Source organism: Argiope bruennichi, chromosome 1 (genome assembly GCF_947563725.1).
Source record: "Argiope bruennichi chromosome 1, qqArgBrue1.1, whole genome shotgun sequence".
NCBI classification, from domain to species: Eukaryota; Metazoa; Arthropoda; class Arachnida; order Araneae; family Araneidae; genus Argiope; species Argiope bruennichi.
In genome coordinates, this window is record NC_079151.1 from 23123109 (window position 1) to 23149045 (window position 25937).

General features: G+C 28.9%; 1 protein-coding gene across 2 annotated transcripts in view; it reads left to right on the forward strand.

Moving 5' to 3' along the window:
• The window catches only part of LOC129963110 (receptor-type guanylate cyclase Gyc76C-like), a 426844-nt gene that overhangs the window by 168301 nt on the left and 232606 nt on the right, over positions 1-25937 (forward strand). Inside the window, exons 2-3 of one of the 2 annotated variants that reach the window (XM_056077187.1) lie at positions 9027-9113; positions 14324-14365. In XM_056077187.1, the coding sequence (XP_055933162.1) occupies positions 9027-9113; positions 14324-14365 (129 nt within the window). The remainder of the gene's footprint in view (positions 1-9026; positions 9114-14323; positions 14366-25937) is intronic. The other variant, XM_056077197.1, reaches the window with a different exon arrangement.

The window sequence follows — 25937 nt, forward strand, 5'->3', positions numbered from 1 at the left end:
ACCGTTCGGAAAGGCGATGGATGCAACTGCATAATGGCCGAAAGAGTAGCATAAAATAGATTTGACCTGTCTTCCACACAAACGACGTACATAATTGTTTAAATAGAATGACAAAAATATTGATTTTAACACTAAAATTGAAATATGTTTAAAATTATTAGTTTGAGCGATGTATTAATCTTGCAATGATTATTCAAGGTGTCCTCAAAATGAAATGGGCAATTTATTTCTTTAGTCATTAAATAAGGTAGGCAATTCTATGAAAATAATTCGATATATATTTCGTTTGTTAGTGAAAAGTTTTAAAAACATTATATGACCAATCTAGTTTTAAAATGTTAATTAAGAAACGTTTCTATTACTCTGACCACATTAATGATTACATTCGCATCTCTAAAATTTGCAGCAAAATGTTTATTTCTACCTAAATAAAAAGAAGTTCATCATAAATAGAAATGGAGATACGTATTGTAGAAATGCTAATTAATAATGCTGCGAAATGCAAACATCTGTCTAGTAGTGCATCATTCAATCATTTATGCTAATCATGCAGACTGTGTGTTGATTGATCGAGATTTGCAGTTGTCAAATTTATAAAAACAGAACGACAAGCTTGAGAATATGAGAATTTCTGGCATCTCAAGGAATTTCGCTTGGACTAAATGAAATCAGGTTCATCTTTCATTGTTGAAAAGCTGTACCAATAATTAAAACTTGTATTCTCGTTTTTACTCGGATTTGCTTACTTTTCCTCTCTCAGAATTCAAAGATCAAAGATAATATAATAGTAAGAAAAACGAAGACAAAATGAAATAAGATAGACATAAGATGGTACAACACAATGAATAGCTCTGAAAAGTATCAAAATTCGCTAATCGAATTTTTTGACAGTTACTATATTTTCTCTTTGTATACTTCCTGTACGTGCAAGTAAAAATTCCAATAAAAAGGTTTCTAAGGAAATAAATTCCCTGTATATGTTATTGCAAGTACATTAACACGTTTACTGCCGCGACTCTCGCCTGATAATCGGCCATCTATCTAATTAGATGACTCTTTCTTTACTATCTCTTAACTATATTAAAGAAGGCGTTATCTAAAAAGGATAGATGGTTCGATACAATTAGATAGTATGTACGAACCACTGATGAGTCACTCGGAAGTCAGCATTTAAAGGCGTATTCTTATCTCCTTACATATCAAAAAGGGAATAAAATTTCACTTTAAACGTCATGTCCTTCATCATTCACTGATAGAATATTTTTCGTTCACTTAGAGACTGCCACTGGATAGCGATGTATAATTTAAAAATTTGAAAGTCTTAAAATATATACCTAAATACCTGCTGTCTTATCACAACCTTATGAAAACGTGAGATTGCCATCATATCGATGAAATCATATATTGGAGGGTAAATGAGAAAAATACTAAAACTAATACCTATTTAAAATCGCATACAGTACACTCCCGATTATCCGCGGAATTGGGTGGCGCGGCCGCCGCGGATAACAAAAATCGCGGATAATCCGAAAAAAGCTAAAAACAGGCATAGCAAAAGAGAAAACAGTCATTCCAACTTTGAAAAATCGTTTTATGTACTTTAAAACGTAAAATAAACAGCAGGAAATGTTTAACTAACGCTTAATATTTTAGTATATCACTCAAAACTAACCTAAAATGCATTTTGTTAATGAAAATAGAAAAATGTTTTGTACTTACGAGAGGCGTCAAGGATGCACAGAAAAATTAATACATATGTACTATTTTAATACTATAATGTATTATGTAATTACAAAAGCATAACTGTAAAACTACACCTTTTTGAAGAAATCAGTCATTTGTGTTTGCTCCTTGCTTTGGAAGCATTTTCTCTTTGCTTGGAAGCAAAAACAAACACTTAGTGCTGCAGGGGCGGATAATCCGCTCCGCGGATAATCGGGAGTCTACTGTATTTGTAATACTAAAATGTTGATATCAATGTTTCATTCTCTTTCTGCATTGTTAGATACCTTAAATTTTATACACTATAATATTATTGATTTCAATCTTTTTTTTTTCTCAAATTTTTCTGACCTAATTAACAATCAGTTAAACGATTAATTTGATTGATTTTCTTTTCGATTCTGTAACTTCATATGTATTACACCACTTTGTAATAAAACTGATGATAATTTATATTAAGCTCCCATTGTATTCATAAAAATGAATCTCGAATTAAAAAATAGTAAATAGAAAATAATTAAAATAAAAAATTACAACTTTTTACTACCCAAAGAATAGTGTGTTTTAAAAACCACTTTTTTATTGTATCTTTTTTTTTTTTTTTTGTAAATTTTCTACGAAATCATCTACAAAATTTTTATATACATGTATATACACTAACTGGCCAAATTATTTACAACTTGATATCTATGCGTAGATAGGCAATAACTTCATGCTGTTGCAGTATTACCACAACATTTCAAGCTGATGAAGACAATATTATGGTTTGAGAAATGCTTTCTTGATATTGTATGGGTTCTTTGATTACTGTATAACAACGTCTGAATGTCCAAGGATATTTGCTATCGCTGGTCAAGTACATCCTATTATGTTAGTAGTGAACCCTGCCGTGGATGGAGACTTCCAGCAGGACAATATGCTCTCTGTCGTAAAGCTGGGGTTGTCTACAGATGGTTCGAAGAGCATAACGGAGATTTTACCTGGCTCATTTGGCCTGACAATCATCAGATCCCATTCCAGTTTAGAATCTTGATTAAACGGGGGTTAAGATTAAACGGGCATCGGGCAGCTAGATCTAGTTCCATCAAATCTTCAGAAATTGGAAAGTGCACTTCATTGGATATGGTCTGGAATTCCTCCTATCGCCTACCAACATCTTATAGAGTCGATGCCATCGAAGAATCTATGAAGTATTAAAGGCAAAAGGTAGTCCAACATTATATTGAAAGGGTGGTGATAATTATTTGGCCACTCAGAGCATATATAATATTGGCTGCAATGTATGAAGCGCTAAAATTTTATAGAATACATAAACACTTTAGAAAATGGCGTGCGGGTTTAAGCAAAGTAAGAAATATGGGAAACATTGTACATTTTCCTTGGCTTTGTATATAATACCTAGGTATTTTCTGTAGAATGAATAATGCTATTTAAATGACTGCACTTTTATTATGTGATTTAAATTACTACACTGCTATTATGCGATTAAATGCTAACACTCTTATATAAACAATTTATGTTTAAAAACAGAGTATACAAATTATTATTTTTATTAACATGATTAGCAAGGCCACAGAAGATATAATACTTTTGACGACACTTTATGCGTGCATTTGCATTCCGATTTCTTTTGAATACGTGCAACAAGTAGTAGAAACGAAAAAAATCTTTCCTGCAAGCATGTCATCATCATGTTGGTTTAATGTACCATCGAATATAATTATATCCATGTTTTTTGAAATGTACATTGGAAATGGATTTCCTGCTTCTTCGTGTTGGCATGTTACAGATTATCTAGGGAATATGTGAAATGCTTGATCGTTTAATACATTGTCAGCCAGCTTGAGCATTCCATAAAATGTCGAGATATTTTATAGAGTCATAAAAAGCCGAAGTATTCTATTGAGTCATAAAATGCCTAGGTATTATATTCAGTTCCGGTTTCCATACATTGACGGCAAAATATATACATTTATTCATGTAGTTCTTTCATTAATAAAGTGGAAAATTATGAATTTAAACGAATTGATTCATTAAAATGAATTGTTTCCAACTATAATTCTAATTCAATCACATTAGACTGAATGTAGAATTTCGAACTCCAGGTTTAATGAGACTATTAACAGCAACATACAATGATAAATTCCAACGGCTACCGATGTTAATGTGGTAAGAAGGATGTGAGTTTTCCCATGGACTTCAACAGAATATTTCCCTGCTTCATATATAATTAATGTGAGAATTTGCGGTATCTATATTATTAAATATATAGAACCAATAGTGAACAGAGGCGACAAATGTTTATATTATTGTTATGAAAACTTTTAGATTGAAATAGTGATTAAACTTTTGAATAAAAAAATAGTTATAAATTTTATAGAGCAGCCAAATTCCATCAGGATAATAATTTCATTCATATTTCTGAATCCTAGGATAATATAATTTTCTTAGCTTTGTAAATCTAACCAATACATATAACGAAGAATAGAAAAAAATTATACCATTTATTAATAAGAGAATTTTCATTAACGTAAATTTAGCTTATGCTATTTGTATCATTTTAATTCCTCACATGTAATCCTGGAATGCAAATTCCTATATTAATAGAAATCATTTATCATACTAAACATTTTTACTTTTTTTTTCTAATTAAATAACTGTAAGTTCTACTACGCTGTATAATTTCATTGCTTTTGCCTCCTAGAAGAAATGTAATGGATACGACACTGAATCGGAATTTTTCGTTGGCCAATTGAACATGAATTTTCATTTATTGCATAAATTTGTTTATTATACAAATATATATATTAAGAAAAAAACTGAACAAAGCAGTACATTTAAATAACCATTTTTTGCTCATTATTTGTCTTTAAGAACACATATTTTTCCCTCATTTTGGAGACAATTGTTAAATTGGATTATACTTCTCAGTGTAAGCAAGAGTTCTAATATAATTGAAAAATGCTTATACGTAACAGAAGGAAGAAAAAAAGAAAAATAATAAAGTTTTGAAATATATATAAAAAAAAACGAAACAAAATGATCAAAACAATGTATTTTCTAGAAATTCATATTTAATTTTTTTAAACGACTTTAAAAAATTCCACATTCCCTGTTTAATTACGTTTGTTAACCGAAATAAAAAAGAAAACTAGAGAACATCTGTTCTTAAATTCTTTAAAAGTATAATTGAAATTGGAAAAATAATTATTCAGTCTGGGAATTTTTTTTTTTTGAATGCTTATTCTGAAGAAACCATAATGAGCAGATTTCAATGAATTATGTCAAGCTTTTTCATTAGATGAAGGCTGAATTCTTTTTAATGTTTGTTTCCTTAAAGGAATATTTAATGGAGCTTTGTAGGTTAAGTTTCTATTTAATTACGTCTTCACCGGTATAAAAGATTTAATGATATTCTTAATATCTGTATGAAATCATTATTCCAGGTGTATGGCAATGAAGTAATGAATTGCATTAATAAAAAAAAATCAGGAACATTGCATTAAAAATATAAAATACAGCTCTTTTTGAAACCAAAAGAAAAGTGAATACTTGATTTTATTTTAACTATTATATTATAGTAGTAACCGTTATTTTTTGACCATAAGTGTTCAGGGGTTTATGTAAATTGAATGATCTCAAGGCATGTGAATTTTCTGTGAATTTAAATAAGTTCAAGGTACGTGAATTTTCTGCGAATTGAATCAGCTTAAAGCATGTGAATTGAATCAGCTTAAAGAATGTGAATTTTCTGTAAACTGAATCAGCTTAAAGCATGTGAATTGAATCAGCTTAAAGAATGTGAATTTTCTGTAAACTGAATCAGCTTAAAGCACGTGAATTTTCTATATCCAAATTTTGATACTGACACTTTAAAAGTAAAACCATCCAAATATGTTCAAATTTGTCTATTCAGGTTATTTCAGATAGATGCATTTTCATACATGTAATATGTGTATCCGTGAAGATACGAAGGTTTAATTTAAAATCCCAATTTCTTCACGCCTTTTAATATGCAAAGGTTTGTACCAAATTTTGGAAAATTTTATTGAATTTCTATCAACATATAGCATAACATATTAAAATTTGGAATAAGTACTTTAAATATTTAATTTTATAACTGCAAATATGCAAAATATACGTTTTTCATAAATTCCAGGTGTAAAGGATAGATTACATAAAATTTCAGAAAGCCAACGAAATTTCGATGAGCTGATTTTTTGAGGAATTGCGTAAAGGGTAGAAATATGTTAGATATTCCTGCATAGTGATAAATGAAATGGAAGTTTTAGATTGCAGCAAATTATGCATCCATGTAGAAAAATAAATCTGCGCAACTCATGCTATATAGGCATGAAATAAGGACTTTTGCAACAATTGCTACAATATAGGAAGCGAACAATCATGTTGAAGAATCAAACTGATCGTTTCAGCGTTCAGATCTCAATCCCCCCCCCCAAACATATGCTGCATAAACTGGAACAAAGAATTTAATCCAGATCACAGTATCCTACATCTGTGATAATACTTTCCAATTTTCTTTTATAAGACTGAAGTGCTATTCTAAAAATATTCCGGAAATTAATTCAGCAGCTTCATTGTACTGTAAAAGCAGTCATTGCAACAAAAAGTTGCCCTGCTTCATCTGTAGAATAAGCAAAGCATAAAGGTGTCTATATGTTTTTAACTTTGTAGTGTATATTCAGCTATGTAATATGCTAGCGTCAATTGTGTGAATTGTGTAATAAGTTTTTTGATATTTCTGTTGCCTATTTAACTGCAATTTAAATCATGAATTTAATTATAAGTGTGCTGGAGACGTTTATATTGTTTTGTCATTCAAGACAATTAACAAATTAAAAGAATCATTTTGTTGAAGATTCCTGATAATTTAGTTCTTCTTAAGGAAATATTCAATTCAGTTCGCCGAATCCGATAATATTCTCAATTTATCGGTGTTCAACTCGGATTTTTATATAAATTGCAGCGTCTTTTTTTCCCAAAAACGTATTTAATATAAATTTTCTCTGAATTAAAAACAGTATAATATACTCATAAACAATATGAAATACATTAATCAGTAGCTGCAAGAAAAATTAATTTAATTCTAGTGGTTAGTTAGCTTATGAAAAAATATCAAAATTTGCAACATCTTGAAATTATTGATAGACTGCTTTGCACTTTCAAATATTATCACACAAAAGGTAATAATGTAGCTGTTGCATTACTCTATCTTCTGTTTTGGATAATAGATGGCGATGCCTGATTAGGTATGCATCCCATGGTGCATTGTGATTGTAAATAATGAAATGAGATGCTATTCCGTGAAGGTAATGTCTTGTCTTTCGTGTTTGTGTTTGTTTTGTGCGAAATGTGATCTTTAAAGAAATGCTACCGAAAATATACGATCTCTTACTTCCATTGCATGGATCAAAATGATCTTCATTCCACCACAATAGTGATTTTTTAACTAACTATTTTCATTGAATATGCATACGAATATAAATATATTTGACGAATTGTACTAACATATTTATTTCCAACAATGTGAATGAAGTTAGGTTTGAAAAGATTAAGCCAAACATATCCATTGCAGATTTTTTTTTATTCCCTTTGATTATCATAAATTTTAATCATACTATAAAATTACTCCTTTATTAAAAATTTAATGAAGTTTCAAACAAAAATTATTTAATTAATATTTTATATTTAAATTAATACTTGTGAATAATTTCTTTCTGATTCATGGTTAAAAATAATGGCTTAATACATTGATACAAAATAACTTACACATTTAACTTTATTTTAATAATCTTTTTTCGATAAAAATGGTAAATCATTGCATTTTGGTCAACTATTATTCTGACAACCATAATGATAATTGATATTCCTTTAGAGAATTTGTAATATTTTCCTATTTATTGAAATTTTAGTAAATTAATTTTTTCAACCCTATTTCTCTTGGAAAATGTATGATAAATAGATGCAGTAATATTTAGAATTAATCTTTGTGATGGATTACAAAATCAGATTAGAAATTCTAATTGGAACTTTGAAACATCTTTCTTTTCAAAATAGGGTAAATTAATTTCCATTGCCTAATGGAAAATGAAAAATGTCATTTGTCACCAGAAAGGATTTATTAGTCTTCGTTAGTTCGTGAACATGAATTCATTTAATCTTTCGAAATCTCAGAGATATTATTTATTTTATTTCTGAGTCGTTAATTCTTGAAAGACTTTTCTGTTAGCATAGATCTCTTAATATTCTGTTCTGTATTCATTCCGCAATTTGTAATATTTTCAAACAGAAATAAATTTTTTACTGTAAATTTTTAGTGTTAACAAATTTAGCAGTTTGGCAATAATTTCTGATAAATTTTACTGAACTAACTACAAGAAACAATTCTTTGCAGACTTATTAATAAAAAGGGTAATAATTATTCAGTATATGAAATTGATTTTCTATCGAGCAAAGTTTAGTTGTATTATTCTGATTATATTAGAAGCGTTTTTAAAATGCTTGTGAAATTAAATAAATCTATTTAAATATACTTAAATGCATATAAAAGGTTTCGATAAAATTATTATTTTAAGGAAAAAAATTTTTCCCATAAATTTGAATAGTTAAATTTGAATGAATGATAGGGTATATATATCTATTTATTTTTTCTTTCTTAAAAATTTAGTGAAGAATTGGTTAATTAAATTTTAGCATTTGGAATGGCAATGCCATTTTTCTATTTATGTTACTATTATTTATATCACAGTTCTTTAAAATTTCCCCAATATTAATAACATTTTTATTTTAAATTTTCTCTAAATTTAAATTTGAAAACCCATTAACTATTTGGCGTATGAATTAACTAACAGGAATATAAGTAGATATAATTTAAAGCTCTTATTTCTTAAATTTTAATACAATACTTAGAATCCACAGCTGTATGAAAATGTTTATTGGTTACCATGACCCTCTAAAATTTTCAATAACCACAGTTTAAGTCAGCAAACCAATTTGTAGAAGAACTTAATTTTAGGAGTTTTCATTTAGTTTTAATTATCGATTGGTATTTTTTTATGCTTAGGTCCTTCTTAAGTCGCTTAAAGATGCTCCTCTTCTAAGATTTTTCAGTTCATATATTTAATGAATGATTTTAGTGTTATATTTAGTTAAAATTTTCAAGCACTGAATTTCTTAGTTCGATATTATATTTATAAGTGATTTTTTTTCATTATTTTAACGAAATTATATGGTCATTAAAATATTATTTTCTATTCTACAGCTGCATTTTTTTTTCTTTACAGAAATGTGCAGATAATGCAGACAAGGATGATATAGCTAACAAGGATTACAAAGAACATTTCGCTCGAACGTATCCTCCAAATACAAAGGTAATACTTTTCTCTGATTCTCTGTTCTATTTTTTATTTATTTTTTAAAAGAAATTGTATGTCCATAAGGAATTTCTCATTCATCATTTATTTGTGGGACATGTGCACACAGTGCATGTTTACTGGACCCTAATTACCTTTCATAGAAAGTTTTGGTACTTCAGCCAGAGAGGCAATAGAATTGACATGATTTTAGTTCCGATGAGAAAATGATTGTTAGATGATGTTTTCTTTTATGGAATAATAGCCATTTTCCTAACAAGAGAGAATCGGTAATCGTCCTGAGGTGACGCTTTATAAACCAAATAAAAGCTACGAGGCATGAGTAATTACTTTTGTCTTGTGGTCATGCTACTCGACTACGAACCCTAACATTGTGAGTTCGGTCCTCGCTATAACCGATTAGCTACATTATCACGTCCGGGTCACCATAATGAGGTGACGCTTTATAAGCCAAGAAATTTTGGAACATGCCACTGTTTATGTGACAGATTTGTAATTTGTAAAAAAAAAAAAAAAAAAACCCTTATAAAAAAAAAGTAAGTGCATTCATTCCTGAACACTCATTTTGAATAAAGTAAAAGTGGATATGAAAAAGAAAGTCGAGAAAATTAAATGGAGTTCATGAAATTGAAAATTACGTTTCAAAAAATTTAACAGGAAGATATATTCTTGTTTTTTAATGGATATAAATTTGTGACAGAAATCCTCCTTTTTTCATTTTTTTAAAACCTTGCTGTATGTATCTAGACGGAAACTGTTAGAAATTAGCTGCAATGTATCCGTGCTTCAAAAAGTCTACTGGATAATCTTTTAAAAGTGATCTGTCAAATGAATTGACTTAATCCTTCAATCGAAAGATTTTCAGTAATTTTTTGATCATATGTTCAATTTTTTATTGCTGAAAGTAGTACGAAAATTGGGAGGACACTTTAGATGTTGAATTTTTATTAGAGAAATTTTAATTTTTAGGAAGTAATACCAAACCAAAATCAGGGAATTCTCTATATTAAATACCAAAAATGAACAGCTGAGTTTTTTTCTTTTATTATGCATTTCAAAATTATATGGATAGATCATTTTTATTTTTTCGTATATGAAGTATAGAGAAAGTATTGTAATCGTCAAAAAATTTAAACTCGCGATTTCGTAGAATCTCTATATTTCAGACCTCCTTCAGTTCGAAAGATACATTTATGGTATTATGTCTCTGTGACATAGATAATTCAAAAGTTCTTTGAGATAGGAGTAGAAAATTTGGTATATGGCAAATACTGTTATTACAAAAAACTTGGTATTTAAAAAAATAGATTTTGAGCAAAATTTATGTACATGAAGTCTGATTGTTAGGCTGTTCGAATGTATGTTATCTAGAAAAAGAAGAGAGCTATATGGATAAAATTCTATACTCAGAAGCAATATCTATTGAGTAAACACCCACAAATTTTGAGCCAAATTCAAATAGGAATAGAAAATCTGTCTGTCTGTACTTTCAGAAGCATGATAGTTAAAAAAAGCAATGACTTAAATATATCAAATTTGATATGTAAATTTGTAGCTGCAATTGTAGTTCTATGTCAAAGTTTGTTTCCAATCAATTGGGAAAAACGAATTTAAAATAAACCTGATTTTCGGGTACTATTTACCACAAGCCAAGTCGATAAATCATCAAGAAACTCGCCAAAAATCAATCAATAGATCTAGTAAAAATATTAAATTCACGCCAAAATTTAATATTTAGTAATTCTTGAACTTCAATGTCACTCAGGGCGTCCTCTGTTTTACCCAAGGCCCTCAATTTTTTGAGGGGATGGAGTGGAGAATTCACCTTTATTAGAGAATATACGAGAAAGTTTTGAAGAGACTACTCCTACAGGCTTTGAAATAATTTTAAAAATGACGCAATAATTACTGAAAAATAAGTAACATATGGAATCACAATATAAATTTATTATAATATCTTGATCATATCTCAGACTTTTTTAGTAAAAGGAATCAAATTCAAAATAAGCTGATATGTATGACAGTGAAAAGATATGCTTTTATAACCGTCATATCAAAAAATTTTCACATTCTCAATTTTGTACATCTAAGACGTCCACATTGAATTATAAAATCACTGCAATTTCAATTCGTTTATAGTTAAAATAAAAATTCGTAGTGTTCAATTCTCTGCAGGTGATTAGCTAAAATTTGGTGTCTAAAAACTAAAAGTGTTTAAGTTTCTAGTATTATTAAACAAATAAAATGTAGCGGATATGGAATTTGTGAATTTTTTTAGAAAGGTGACAAAGTGATTGAAAAAAAATGATCTGGTGGTTTAAGTTTCGAGCAGTTTCAACCCGAAAGAAAGCCAATTATCGTAATTGAGGATAGTTTTACCCTATCGGCTGGATAATTCGCCATCCTAAGGGAAAACAAATTTATTCCATCATCTAACTACAAAAGATGGAATATTAAATATACCACCTAATCGCGTTTAATATCTACTACATGAAAAATGCCTAGCATATTTACTTTCTGAGAAGGTAGTGAAATGTCTAATTTTCTTTTTGTTTCATGTGGAAAGAGAATGCTTAATTGTGCATAAATCATTCTAATATCCATTCTGAAATAATCATTCTAATATCCATCCTGAAATATTCTAATATTCATGCCTGTAAAGTTGATGATGACTTCTCTGATACACGAATACGAACCTTGGCAATTTTCTAGCGGATCAGCACCAACAATAATAGGAAATTATCGTGTTATCCAAATTAGAAAAGAAATGCCTGCGATAGGAAAAATACTAGACGCATGTAGTGGCTCTAAAATGCTTACGATAGGAGGGATGCTAGACAATAATTTGACTTGGTGAGATGCTTACGTTAGTACAAAATCCAAGCTTGCATTAATAAAAAGCGGGATAAAAAAAGTGAGATTTTTTTCATGCATTTTTAACGTAAAAACTTATTGAAATTTCTTCTCCGTTTATTTGTTCTCTTGATTTAAAAGGACGCTAACACAAAAATGCGCTATACAAATGAAAAAAAAAAGTTGTAGTATGATAATCAGTTGTAATGTTTGAGAAATGTTTTGAAATAACTTGTTATCAAGATAAAAATTATGATGCAAATACATGTAGAAAGCGAAATATTATGTGACCTCAGCGAGATTTCATCGCCCATGCGCATACAAAAAGAAAGATGAAACGGCTATGGTAAAAAATGCAACAAACTGGCATCCAAACCCCACTTAAACTTTAAATAATCTCAAGGATACGCATGTGTATGTTCGTGACTTCAAATTCATGATTAGTTTGAGGTTCCTTTATCTCATTATGGTCGATGTCTCTCTCTGTGTAAACATGCTCTGATGCAACTTGGGTAAGAAATCTGGATCCCAGTACCTTTTCATAACAGTTGTAACGAGACCTGACATTTTCTATTAGTTTCTAGTTTCTTTTGATGACTCAGAAGTGTCAAGAAATATCTATGAACAGTCGGGTGGAAAAGAGGTTAAGTCTTTTCTCGAAATACCAGAGCCGACATCGCGGCATTGATTGAAAATAGAATCAATCTAGACATCACCATTTGCTTCAACCTTTCTGATTTCTCTACAACTTGAATATTTTTGGGCTAATTTACTCAGGTGGAATAGATCGTTTTCTGTGTATTATGTTGCAATATTGACCTGCAGTAGTTCTATTGAATCTGATATATATGCTGTTTGAATTATTCCTTTTCCTAACATTAATTTTGAAAATGTTATTTTAAATTAAACAGATGTACTCTATGAATATCCACTTGCTTTACTGGAAGAAATGAGATCATGGCGCATAAAAATTTAAATAAGATTATTTCGAAAAACTGAACGAAGTAAAGCATGCGTAGGCATGATTCCATGCATAAACACAAGCTTTCTTGAGCAGTATCGATTTCTCTAAACCTGTTAGGATTGCAATCCTTTCATTCGGATGGTTTTAATTAATATGCCGTCGTTTTGCGCTCTTTCAACAGTCACTCGCAGAAATTCGCTGAGAAAAGAGTGCAATTATCTTCATTTTTCGATAAGCGAAAGAAAACAAAAGTCCTTACCAATTATGGCGCTCACAAAAGAAGGGATGCTAATTGGCCCACTCTTGTTGGTTCCTCTTCATGCTTTTGCGGGTGATTAAGGTAAATGGGGAAAGGGGGACCGCATTAGTCGTCCAGATGGGGATCGTAATTGGATTTGATCAATCTGAAAGACGCGTTTCGTATTTGTTTCAAGAACGTTAATTATTATATTCTTCAGTGTAAGAGTATATAAATTTTTTAAATTAAAAATACAAGATACTTTTTTACTTTCTGGGTTTCTTTTAAAACAAAGCTTCTGCAGTTATTATTTAAAGCCCTTTTGTAACTTCGATAACGCTTAGTTCCTAGTTAAGATTATTACAGATAAAAAAAATGATTTTTTTTTATCATTAGTTAATATTTTTATAAATCGGGTTTGATGGAATTAATTAAATAACATATCAAGATACTTGATAAGCAGAACTATACATGTTATAAGAAATTTAACAGCATATTAAACATATTTCTAAAATCCTAATTTCCAAACGAACAAATACAAACTTCTTGTTTTATGTATTTTTGTTACACGCTAGTGTATCAAACAACTAACATTATATGTTTTGGTCCCACCTTCGGGGTAGGAGGATTAGATGGTGGAAATCTGTAAAGTGATGGCCTGAAAATGTCGAGGGTCTAACGTTCTTTCACTTGGTTTGATGTGGAAATTTGTCTTTGTCATCTGACGATTGGACAAAATTACAAGGTTCACCCACAGTAATCTTTGTGTTTTTTTCGTAAAAGGACGTTAATGTTATTTACTGTTATTTATTATTGTCTGAGTAAAATTTAAAAAATCATACAAATTGAAATATATTAAATTCCTCACGATGGATAACAAAAATAGATTTTTTTTTTCAAATTTGAAATATAAATTTTTTAGTGAATATAAATTTTTTAGTGATCGATAATTATATTACATGCTTTTTTTATCTGATTAAGTAATAATTCAAGATAATTATGTATTTACGCAAAGTAAAAGTAATCAAGCCTATAATAGAAAATATTGACTCAGTCCTGTACTGTAACATGTTGTAAAAATACAGAGTACAATGATGTCATTTTCAATTTATTTACTAATATTCCTTTTTTTTTCTTTGTTTTTTTTGCAAGATATATACAACTCTCATATACATTGCAAATAGAAACTTAGCGGTAAGTTTTTTGATGTTTCAATATATTTGATAAATTGTATTAATTTTAAATTGTTCAATGGGTTTTCTGTGTTAAATAATTTTGGCATTTATAGCAGAAATTTTTAAATTGACGCAAAGCTCAAAGCGAAAATAGAAATTAAAGAATTAATTAAAACAATTAAAACTATAAATATTTTTCTTAATTGTGTTTATATACTTTTTTATTGTATTGAAATTATATCATTATTACAGTGTCAAGATGTTTATTCTCTAAATTTTGACTTTAAAAGCCGTTTTTGGAAATTACTTTTTTGTCTTTATAATTGTATTTCAACTGGAAAATATAAATTAGTTTGAAAAAAATTCTGAAAAAAGAAAAAAAAATATTTAGCAATAGTATTCAATTTGAAACGCTTCCATTCCTTTCGAAAATTATCAAGATTTCAAAAATAGTTCCTTTTTAATATTAGATACTGTTCTAACTATTAGATACTGTTTATTTATTATTAGATATTATTGCTGGTTACTGGTTATTTACTATTAGATATTGTTTCTTTACTCTTAACCCCAAATTTGACTTGCTTGAATTCCCATGTAAAATTTTCCCAATAATACATTTTTTTTTTCAAAAAAAAAAATTTCAAAACTAGGATTGTGGATTTTTATAAATGAATTGTTATATGTAGAAAAAAAAAGTAAAAACCAATGTAAAATAACTTATTCGTATAATTCTAATAATTATGAAACTGAAATATCAATTATGAAATATTGTTGAAATGGCAAAAGCAAGAAAATTGAGCAATAAAATAACAGTTGATAAAGCATAATTAACAAACGCCCAAAGCAATATAAACAATTTATTACACTTTCTATCAAGTCATTATATAGAGTACTATTGGGAAACGAAATCTAACAAACGAACTGTATTCAATTTTCTCATCAACAAAGCGTGCAAATCGAGTTTCATATTATCCAGATTTAATTATCTGTTTTTTGAGGAGACAAATTGCTTAGATAACTAAATTTATTGCATGAATAAGCAAATTTAATTTGACGATTTCTTTATTTAAAACTAAACCTGTTTCACTAATTAGAGGAACTTCATGAAAATATCACAATACTCCCAAATAAGCATTTAAAGGTAAAAATAAACTCAATTTATTAGGAGCGCCGGAATTTTTGAGAAATAGAGATTTCCTGTGAATAATATATTTATGTCGAGTTATTATCAGAATTTTGTGTTGAGTTCATAAAAAAATATATGTTTTTGAATTGGAAATTATACATTTTCAGCAAAATTTTAAAACATTATTTCAAAGTTAGTGTTTTGTGTGTGCACTTTTTATGAAAAAAATTGCTTATATAAACATTTTGTGAAAATTTCAATACTTGAAAAATAGTGAAATGGTTAAAATTGTATATTTATATTTTTGTTCTGTTAAATTTGACGTAAATTTGGGAAAAAATTAAAAAGAAATATTTAAAGAGAATTTAGCAAACTTTTTTTGATTATCAATCTGAAAAATCTTTCCTGTTCTAAAAAAATTGTATGAATATGAATACTTATGTTTAGAAAAAAAAATAATGTAAGCAATAGAGGTTTTTTTTATTAACATACAGTTCCCTTGTATATGAATGCCCCTTAATGCCGTAAACATGTAAAATACTTGATTTAAATATAAATATTTTTGTTGTGGATGTCTTTTCAAATATAGAGCTTGGATGCTTTATATTTAAAAGAATGATATGAATTCACATGTAATTCTTTAAGTGAATTCATATAACTCCTAAACTATTCTTTGAATCAGATTTTGTATTATTGAAAATCATTTTTTTAGTTGAATATCAAATATTTCAGGGAAGCTGAATAGTATAATATGAATAGTGATGTTCCATTATTTATTATATCCATGAGCATTTATGATTAAATAAATAGAAAAAAATTCTTATAAAGAGAGAAATCATGACTGCGAAAACTTTATTTCAGGATTAGATGATCGAGTTTTGAAATTTATTAATAATCTTCAAATAATCATATATTCTGGCCTTTAAAAATTCGAACTCTAGATTTTGACGAGTCCTCACTTTTTTGACGTCCCTGAGTTCGGAAAACATATTTTCGGAAAATGTCCGTCTGTCTGTGAGAAAGATAATTGGAAATATATGTATATCTTGTCGATAACTGTTCTTGTATATTTATGCAGGGTAATTCAGGTGTCCGAAATCGTATATACGCATTATAAAACCAATAATTCACAAGTATTGATAAAAATATAATTTGAATAGAATTAATGGAAATGAAATCAAGGAACTAGAATTTATTGGGAACGTAGTTTACTAGAATAAGATAGATTTGAACTTATTTAGCAATATATTACTGAGAATTTCTCACAAATATTCATTGCCTGCTTGATACATCTATTGAAGCCTTTCTATTCAATATTCTCAGACAAGTTCTCAGACAGAAATATTCTTTTTTGACCACACAATGCAAAGTATATGTTTCTTAAGTGCTGTTATACCATAAGACTATTATACCATAAGACTATTATACCATAAGACTATTATACCATAAGGCTATTATACCATAAGTCTATGCAACCCTAAGACTATTATACCATAAGGCCCTTTTATTCTTCCGAACAGTTCATCAGTTTCTTTTCCTTTTAGAGCAACCCCCTCTTCTCCATGCCTTTCTCCCACTTAACTATTCTTAGTGCAAAGAAGTTTTTTAATGAATATGTTAAGAGTTTGCTAGGTTTGCTTAAATAAAATGATTCGAATTAATTTAAAAACATTTATTGAATGTCTAAAACTGTAAAAGTTTCGCAATGCTTTCCTATTGTCATTTTTTGGTCATTTACTCGGACTACACTGGTACTTGATTATGGCTGTAACGCAGAACTTTCCAAATGTAACTTTAAAATTGAAATATATTCTTAATCATGAAGTAAACGAATAAAAACGTGAATTTTAATTAACTGTGTCTGCACTCCTTCCCCCAAAATACCATTTAATATGTCTGATGAGAATTCTCTTTTCATATATTCTGCACGAATGAAAGATATTAATACTTTTATTATTTAAATTCTCTCCGTCATTTTTCTTCTATACAAATCTTTGTATTTTGTACCATTACCAGTATTGCATTCGTCTATCCCCATCATATGCATTCAGAGTGTATTTTATTATGTTATGACAAATAGAGATTAAAACCCATGTTCAGCTCTGGAGAACTCGGTGGCCTGTGCTAAATTAATGTTCTGCCCCATGCATATATCATATATTGGTACATATTCTTACCCCTCGTTGTTTGCAAAGTACGTAAATATTTTTTCAATGTTAGGTATATTTCAAATGTATCAAATAAATCGTATGGGGTTAAAGACGATAAATGACATACTGCTGTCTGGACTCACTTAAATTTGTTAAACATTAGAGAAACAGTATAATAAAGTAAGAAACAAGAAATGAGTGAAATTTATCTTACTCCTCCCGGATAATAACCATTTTCACAATATGCAGAATTAATCTTGGCGGAAAATTTAACTGTGTTGTAAAAATAATACGGCTATAATATTACTTCGTTAGTTAGAATATAGATTGCAATCCTATGTTCATTCGTTGTGTAGCCTTGATGTAGAAAAAATGTGTTTTCGTCCCTGGTTTTGCCCGTATGCGACTTAACTTCCTCGAATGATAATGATGAGATGATTCAAACATTTACTGAAAAACAATGAAAGAAAAGCAAAACAATTATCTTCGGCCCTCAGTTTCCATATTTTCGATTAGTTTTCCTCTCTATTCTGTCTTCCAGCTGGCAACTATGTAAAATGTGCGACTTTTCAAATTCATTATTAGGAAATTTGTGCCCCTATGCGTTCGGCGACCTATGCCATAGCATAGTCTATATTTCCACAAAACCCTGCGCTGTTAAAGAAGCAGAAATAAAGAATGTACCTCATTCCTAACAGCCATTTTGAATAGGGATCAAAAAATTAAATATTTGCAAGTTGTTTCACCTTTTTTTTTTTTTTTTTTTTTTTTTTCAAATTTTGTGTAGATTTCAAATTTTGTGTCAAGTTACCTTTCTATCAACTCAAGAGCCATCTAGTGGTTTTATTGTGAACCAAAATACAAATAAATTCTAGTTTCAAAATTAAAAAAGATAAAATCCGGCTTTATTTCTATACCATTTGTGCAAACGGTATATTTCTGTCTGAATTCATATGTAAATTATAGATTTTGAAGCTTATCAGAAATTCTGAATCGGGCTTGCAGTTTATAGAAAAAGTAAGAGACTTGTGTAATGAAATGTATCTGTTTCTAAAATAAGTAATCGATATCTTGAACAGAAAAGTTTTGAAAGTGAATTGACAGAGACAAATTGCATTTTCCCCATTTACATATCCCCCGTTTCCAATCTTTTGATCAGAGTATTAAATTCTTTCGTGAGACAAGTGTTCTTCCTGGAACAAATTCATAATGAACAACTGTCTTCGAAATGGCAGAAATCGATGGAGGGAAGCGTAATCGCAGTTCACAATTCCAGGAACAGCTGGTCAGAATGAACAATTTGGAGAATATTCGTTCAAGAAAAGACGGCCATTTTGTGTTGCCAACTTCTGCTCACAAGAAAGAAAGATTGTTTGATTCGATGTTTCGCTTCTGCTTTTCCTGAATTCGATTTATTTTCATTCTTCTCAACAAATGCAAATGATCGAGGAAACAGTTCAAATAGAATGGAACGAAATGCTCCTTAAGATATGTTAATTTATTCTTTTAAGAAAAATACTTAGGTGTTAGCTCATACATAATTTTCTGATTATCTAAATTGACATCTTCAATACTTTTTTTGTACATCTCGTATATACAAAAATAAAAACATTTAACAATAATAAATTGACGACTCTGTATATTATAAAATTATTAAATGATTTGAAATGTTTTTTTTTATCTAAATAAATGACCCCCCCCCTATTCCTTCTCTAGTTTTGAAAATTTGTTGCTGTATTGCTTAAGAACATGTTCAGCTCTTGATGTTTTTATCAATTTCACATAAATATGTATCGAATTACAGTATATGTGCATAAATGGAATTTGGCTTTAAAATTTGAAAATGCACACAGTTAAGTAGAATGATTGCACTATTGCAGTTTCTTTTTTCTTTATTAAGGCTTTCTTTATTATTCATATGATAAATTGAGTCTTTCTAAAAGTACCTGCAAAAATTTAGAGCTGTAGTTTTATTTTTACTAAGTTATTGAAGAGTTTTTGATGCGTGACAGGAGAGTAAACAATGTTGCCACGCCCATTTTTTCGGATTAAAGCACCTGTAAAGAAGCTCATTTGGCAAAAATATTGTCAATTTACCAAATGCTTGCATCAAAATGAGCTATTAGAGGGATGTGTTCGGTGTATGAAACAAAACTCCAACGAGACTCTCCACAGTGTCATTTGGAGTAAATTCTCAAAACTTACAACTGCATCGATCAAGCAGAATAGCAGAAATGTACATTTAAACAATTTTGATATGCGTATTAATTTTTTAAAGGTGTTATGACAAAGATTTGTAAAGTTTTGATCTTTCATTAATTTTTCTTTATATTTCAATGTACAAAAATAATATTTTTTCAATAAATTTTTCCATTTTTTAACTTTAAACAATTTAGAATAACTTGAATCCCATTTTGTAAAAGTTACAGGCAAATTGAATAAATTTTATATTATGATTTAGATGAATCAAAACTTTAAATGCATTTTTCTCCATGTTTTGCTTATATTGTACATTTCGAAAAACTTAGGCTTTCTTAAAAATTCAGGTAGAGGTGTGATTTTTTTTATGTTCAGAAATATATGTTTATAAAACTTAGTATGGATTTAGCTTTAAGGTGTATAGTATTTTTTTAAAAAAGGTCCAAAGTCAGAATTTCTGCATTTTTCAGATTTTTTTGTGTGTTTTACAATAAAAAAAAATATAAAAAATTAAATACTGTTGGCAGGAGGAAATCCACACTAAGTTTTATGTAGTATAATAATAACTATCTGAAAAAAAAATTGGAGAAAAATCTTCAAATTTAGAAGGTCTTAGGGTTTTAAAAAAAGCTCATTTTTTTAAGAAAAAAACTTAAAATTCTTTAAAAAAATTAATTATTTCAAAAAAATTAGGGAAGAGTTATAGAGTACTATTTTACATAAAATAAAAGTAAAATATAATTTTAGACATTAAAATTTAAAAGAAAAATGTTTGATGTACCGTGTCGCCTTGGATACTTAGTTCTAAATGCTAATTTAAGAAAAATACGGGATATCCTGTTCTGTTAATATTTATTCAAATATTTGTTTTATTACGTGGCTTTTATTTTACTCAAGACTAATGATTGAAGCAAATCAAGTCCAAAATTTCATCTATAAGTCGCTCTATGAGTAGTATGCTCTATGAACTGAGATTTCATAGCTAATTAATTCATAAAGATTAGGGCGGTCCTAATCAGCTTTGATTAGGAGTGATCTAACCTAAACAATAGTGATCATTTTCTTTAAGCAGCGAGAAGTTTGTGTGATCATTTTCTTTTTAGCAGTGGAATGGTCTCCCTGAAACTTTCTCGAATACTCTTTAATGAGCATACTTGTATGTTATAAATTGTATGGAATCGGCGATCAATAGTCACGAGAGTGCTCATTAGAGTTTTATTTCTGGCGATTAATTGATGCACATACCAGAAAACCGCATCTATATTTTAGATGCTTTTTTTTCGAGCTGACTGATGGCAAAATTTGACTTAGAATTATAACTGTAGTTATAAAATCACATGCCAAATTTCATATATTTAAATCATTGAAACTTTTGCATTATTCAGTTTACAAGCTTATGAAAGAACGGACCGACAGACGCTTAAATCCTTCATAAAGTTGCTTTCAAATTCGATATTACTATTTAGATGTTTAGAAATTGTATTCATCTAATTCTCTTCATTTTGTAGTTATTATTTTAATTTAAATTTGAATAACCGACCTTCCATTGAATGGATTTTGCACAAAACTTGACAGAATATCTACAAATTTGGAATAGAGACAAAATAAAACATTTCATCCCTATAGCTGGAAGCGTAATTCACCGTGTTCACAGACAAACATAAGTCTAAAAATGGGTTTTTTAGACTCAGGCAGTTAAGATTCATAAAAAATAGAGTTCATAATATTTTAACAATTGCAATATTTAATGTGCTTCGTATATAAGAAAGTATATATATATATATAATAAAATAAAATTTAGGAAAATGAAATTATTTTTATAAAATACGAGTTCGGAACATTTCTTCAGCAAAATTGATACAAAATAATTTCGCCTTTTCGAGATTTTTTCCCCCTAATACTAATCTATCAAACAAATACGTTCCATCTTCCAGTCACATCTATCCCGTCTTTTCTAAAGATAGCGCAGTGTGACAATGTTGTCATTTCTTGTAATTGGTAAGGTAACGGTTTGATGCAAGATGTTATTTTGTTAATCGATCATTCTCTCTAACATTCATTTAAGTGGTCGGATTGTTTTCCTTATCAGAAAAGATTAGAATCTGCTAAAGGATATTTTGGTTGATTCATTGACAAGGAAATGTGAGTTGGCGAACTTTATAATGAAATGGTGATTAATGGATGAAGAAAATAAATGACTAAGTATGAGTGACTAAGCATAATGACAGAACTTCCAAAAAATAGATACAAGGACATTTTATTAAAGTCGCGCAACTAAAATGAAAGATTTTTAATATTTGCAGTGTTGCAGTTTTAAATATTTCTTATTAACAAATTTTGTTATTTTATATTTTACTAAAATATGGTAATACCTTAAAAAAATCGGAACATCTGAACATTTAATGACACATTGATCACCGTTTGAATAAAATATGACTCATACTGTTTTATTCTCTACACCTCACGAATCATATTGTTTCGCAATGACATGTTTTGTCCCAAGACATGTGAGTCACTGATAATTCTTATCTGTATGATGAGCTTATATTATTGGACTAATTGCGCTTCTTTTATAAATAGTTGATATGTTAACATTTCAACAAAAGGTTGAATAAAGTAATAATGAAAAATATATTATTTTTAATATATGTCATTATAATTTTGTTAGATTGTAATTTTGATTTTTATAAATTGGAAAGCTAATAAAAAACTGACAAACATAAAAACTGAAAATTTTAATAGACTACTCCTATTTGAATATTATTCTCTAAATTTCTTAAATAAAATCATTTTCTTTCATAGTCTCTCGTTTTGTAACAATTTATCACGATATTTATAAACAGAACAAATTTACTTTCTTAGAGAAAGAATCTTTGGAATCTTCAGATATCACGTTGCGCTGTTGCATGTATAAAATAAAAAATAATGTATGATTAATTATTTTGATTTTAGCAAACAATAATAAGAAAAAGAATATGACCTCAGCATTTTTTAACAGCTTATGTTACAAAAAGGGATAATATTTCGTTTAAAATCTGAAAATAAATATTCTAAACACATAATTTGGCTGCTATTGTTCTTTTTGTGTTTCTTTTTTTATTATGAATACAATAGATGAATGATTTAAAGCTTAACGAAATATTATCAAAAATGTTCAATTATACTTGAATTATTGTTATTATTTTTACTAAAAGCATTAATTGAATATTTTTTGTATATTATTAAAAATATCCCATGGGAGTGCATTTTGTTCTAGAAGCAATATTTTTCTGATATGCCCTATAAAACAATTGGTCTGTAGAGAGAAAAAATAAGGTCATTCAGATTATCCAGCTTGATAATTCTTTTTTTAAGGGGGGGGGGATATTATCTTCCTGATTCAGTAAAGATTTATAAAGTGCTTATTTTATTATGGATGCTGCATCATATTTATACAGAAATTTAATATTTAAGTATTTAACAATACAATGTACCAATCCTGTTCGCAAAATCTATCGGAGAGTTAAGAAATATATCTTACATGCTGAAAGATGTATTTTAAAATCTTTGATAAATGATTTATTTTAAATTAATTTTACTGTTTTCTTCAGAAATTAAAATAGCCGTGCATTCGCCTTTTCGGAGACACATCTGTCTTCCCCATACATATTATTCTCTATGGAATCATTTGAGCCATATTTCAAAATACTAATAATCTGTACCTTATCAGGAATCTTTAGTAACTGGTTTAATGTCAGTATTATTTGGGATAATAATGACTCATAAGATATCGAATTATTCTGAGCTCGGCCAGATTTCATCATATACTTATGCCCTACGAGCTTTATTTGCCATTGGCGGCCAAACATCCTTCCTTCAGTTTGTAATGGAAATTTAAAGAGTAGTTCAGTATCTCTACTCTCTCTTTTCAGTAGAGTAGTTTCATAAGAGAAGTTCAGTAATCATCTTTGTTATCTGATCATGGTTGAAAAAAAATCTCTTGAAAAAGGATATTGAAGTAACTAAACAGAACTTGTCAGTAGTAATTTTCATAATTGTTCGTCGTTCGTTCTTCTTCATTATATCATTATGTGATGAAATTATACTTTACTTTTATTATGATTTTTTATTCTGCGAATACTAAATACATTTTTGCCTGTCACTTTTAATATGGATATCGGATTGTTTATACAAAGATACCCCTTGTCCTCAAAACGACCTTTATGTAATTGCAGTCTACAAGCATAACATTAAACTATCTTACTGCTGAAGATTATCAGTTTATATTCTCAATTATCTTCTTTAATTTTCTTTTAGCTTAAAAGTTGCTGACCTTAAAAATCCATTTTACTATTTAAACACTTTAAATATTTTTCTCAGTGGAAACAGATTAAGAAATTCAAAGAAAAATGTGGAATCATTCTTTTCTGCAGCTTAGAAAATCATAACAATTCTATATTTTTTACTTCTATTTCATTCAAAAGCATTTAATTTAAAGTTTAAATCTCTTTTTGATTAAACTAAGACGCCGATCGGGGCATTTTTATTAACGGATAAATTCGCCTTTTATTTGAAATCCTAAAGATAGTAAGAAAACGGTGGCATTATTTTTGGAATTTTTTTTTTCTCTCTCTCTGTCTCTCTCTTCACTTTTCTGCATTTTGTGATTTCAATTCTTCGCATTCTCTTCCGAATTGCTTCTTTTGTTGATCGCTGGAAACAAGATAAAATTCTAAAGTCCTTTCTGGATATTTATTTTCTTTTTATCATCTGCTTTTACAAGAAAAAAAGAATATTCATTATTAAAGTTTTGATTTCTTTTTTTCCCCAATGGCTTCCAAATGGTTCTTTTACCTCCGCGTTTGCCATTCAGTCGGGGAAAAAAAGCAGTGGTGAGTGTATTTTTTTGTAGAAGTATTTGGCTTTTGACAAAATGCTGAAGTTTCTATTTTATGAAAATTTCGTGTTGACTCTCAAGTTGGGGGAGGAGGAGGGTTGGGATTTATTCTCTCTTCTCTGTCTCTATTATTTACGTGACGGAGAGAAAGAATGGGATGCGTTCCGATGTTTTCCTGTAATTGAAAATTCCTGTACCGTTGAAGAAATGTTTAATGTATTCCTGCGGAAAGATCTTTAGTGCTGTTGTTTTTCTCAACAGGTGGATAATAGCCTGTTCTTTGTGTGCGTAAAGATATGTAAGTGAACAGAAAGGAAACTGAAAGGATCTATGTTTCTTTCATCAGGATATTTCTTCTTAACCTTAAGACAATATTTTCTTTTTAATTAAAATACACATTAATTTTAAATTTATATAATATGTGTGCTTGATGTCAGTGGGATTACTAAATACAAATTATCCACGCATTTCAAAATTAATCCGTTTTATTCGCAACCTAAATTCAAGCGCCAAAGTACTTGAGAGTAGACAAATCAAAATCACCTGCGCTAATTTTACTGAATTTCGAAATCAAAATTATTTTTTAAATTCATAAGCAACTGCAGATTTAAAGAAATCACTCTCTATATATAATGATATCTCGAAATCTAAATTAAGTCCTAATTAATTTCCTAATTTTTGTCTTAATTTAGCCCGTATTAACTTCATTCTAAAATGTCCTCTTATTTCCGGATCCAATTCAAACTTTTCTTATTTAATTAATGCAACAGAAACTTTGTAAAACTGCTGAAATCGGCAAGTCCCTACTCTTTGAGTGAAGGGATAAAAATTTGTTTACAAAATTCTTTTAAAAAATCCCTATATTTTTTTTTTCCTAACTCGACACGTGTAAAGAAATCCCTATCAGAATCTCGCAATATATAATCATAGGGATAAACGCTTCGTTCGCACTTTTAGCTTTTCGCTCTTTTGTCGTTCTGTGAAGTGACGTACATTGTCTGTACTTGCTTGTACATAAATTATGCCACCCGGGATGGAATAAAGAGCAATTTCAAATTCGAAAGTGTCTTTTCTCTCTTGGGCAAGGAAACTGCTCAAAAATTGTGTTTAAATATAAACTTTTGAAATTTTTAACTCCGATTTATTCCATTTCGGGAGGCATAATATATATGTATAAGGATATGTGGTAAGAAATACGTCAGTCTACATAGCGATACGAGAGCAGAAGAGATCAGTATTC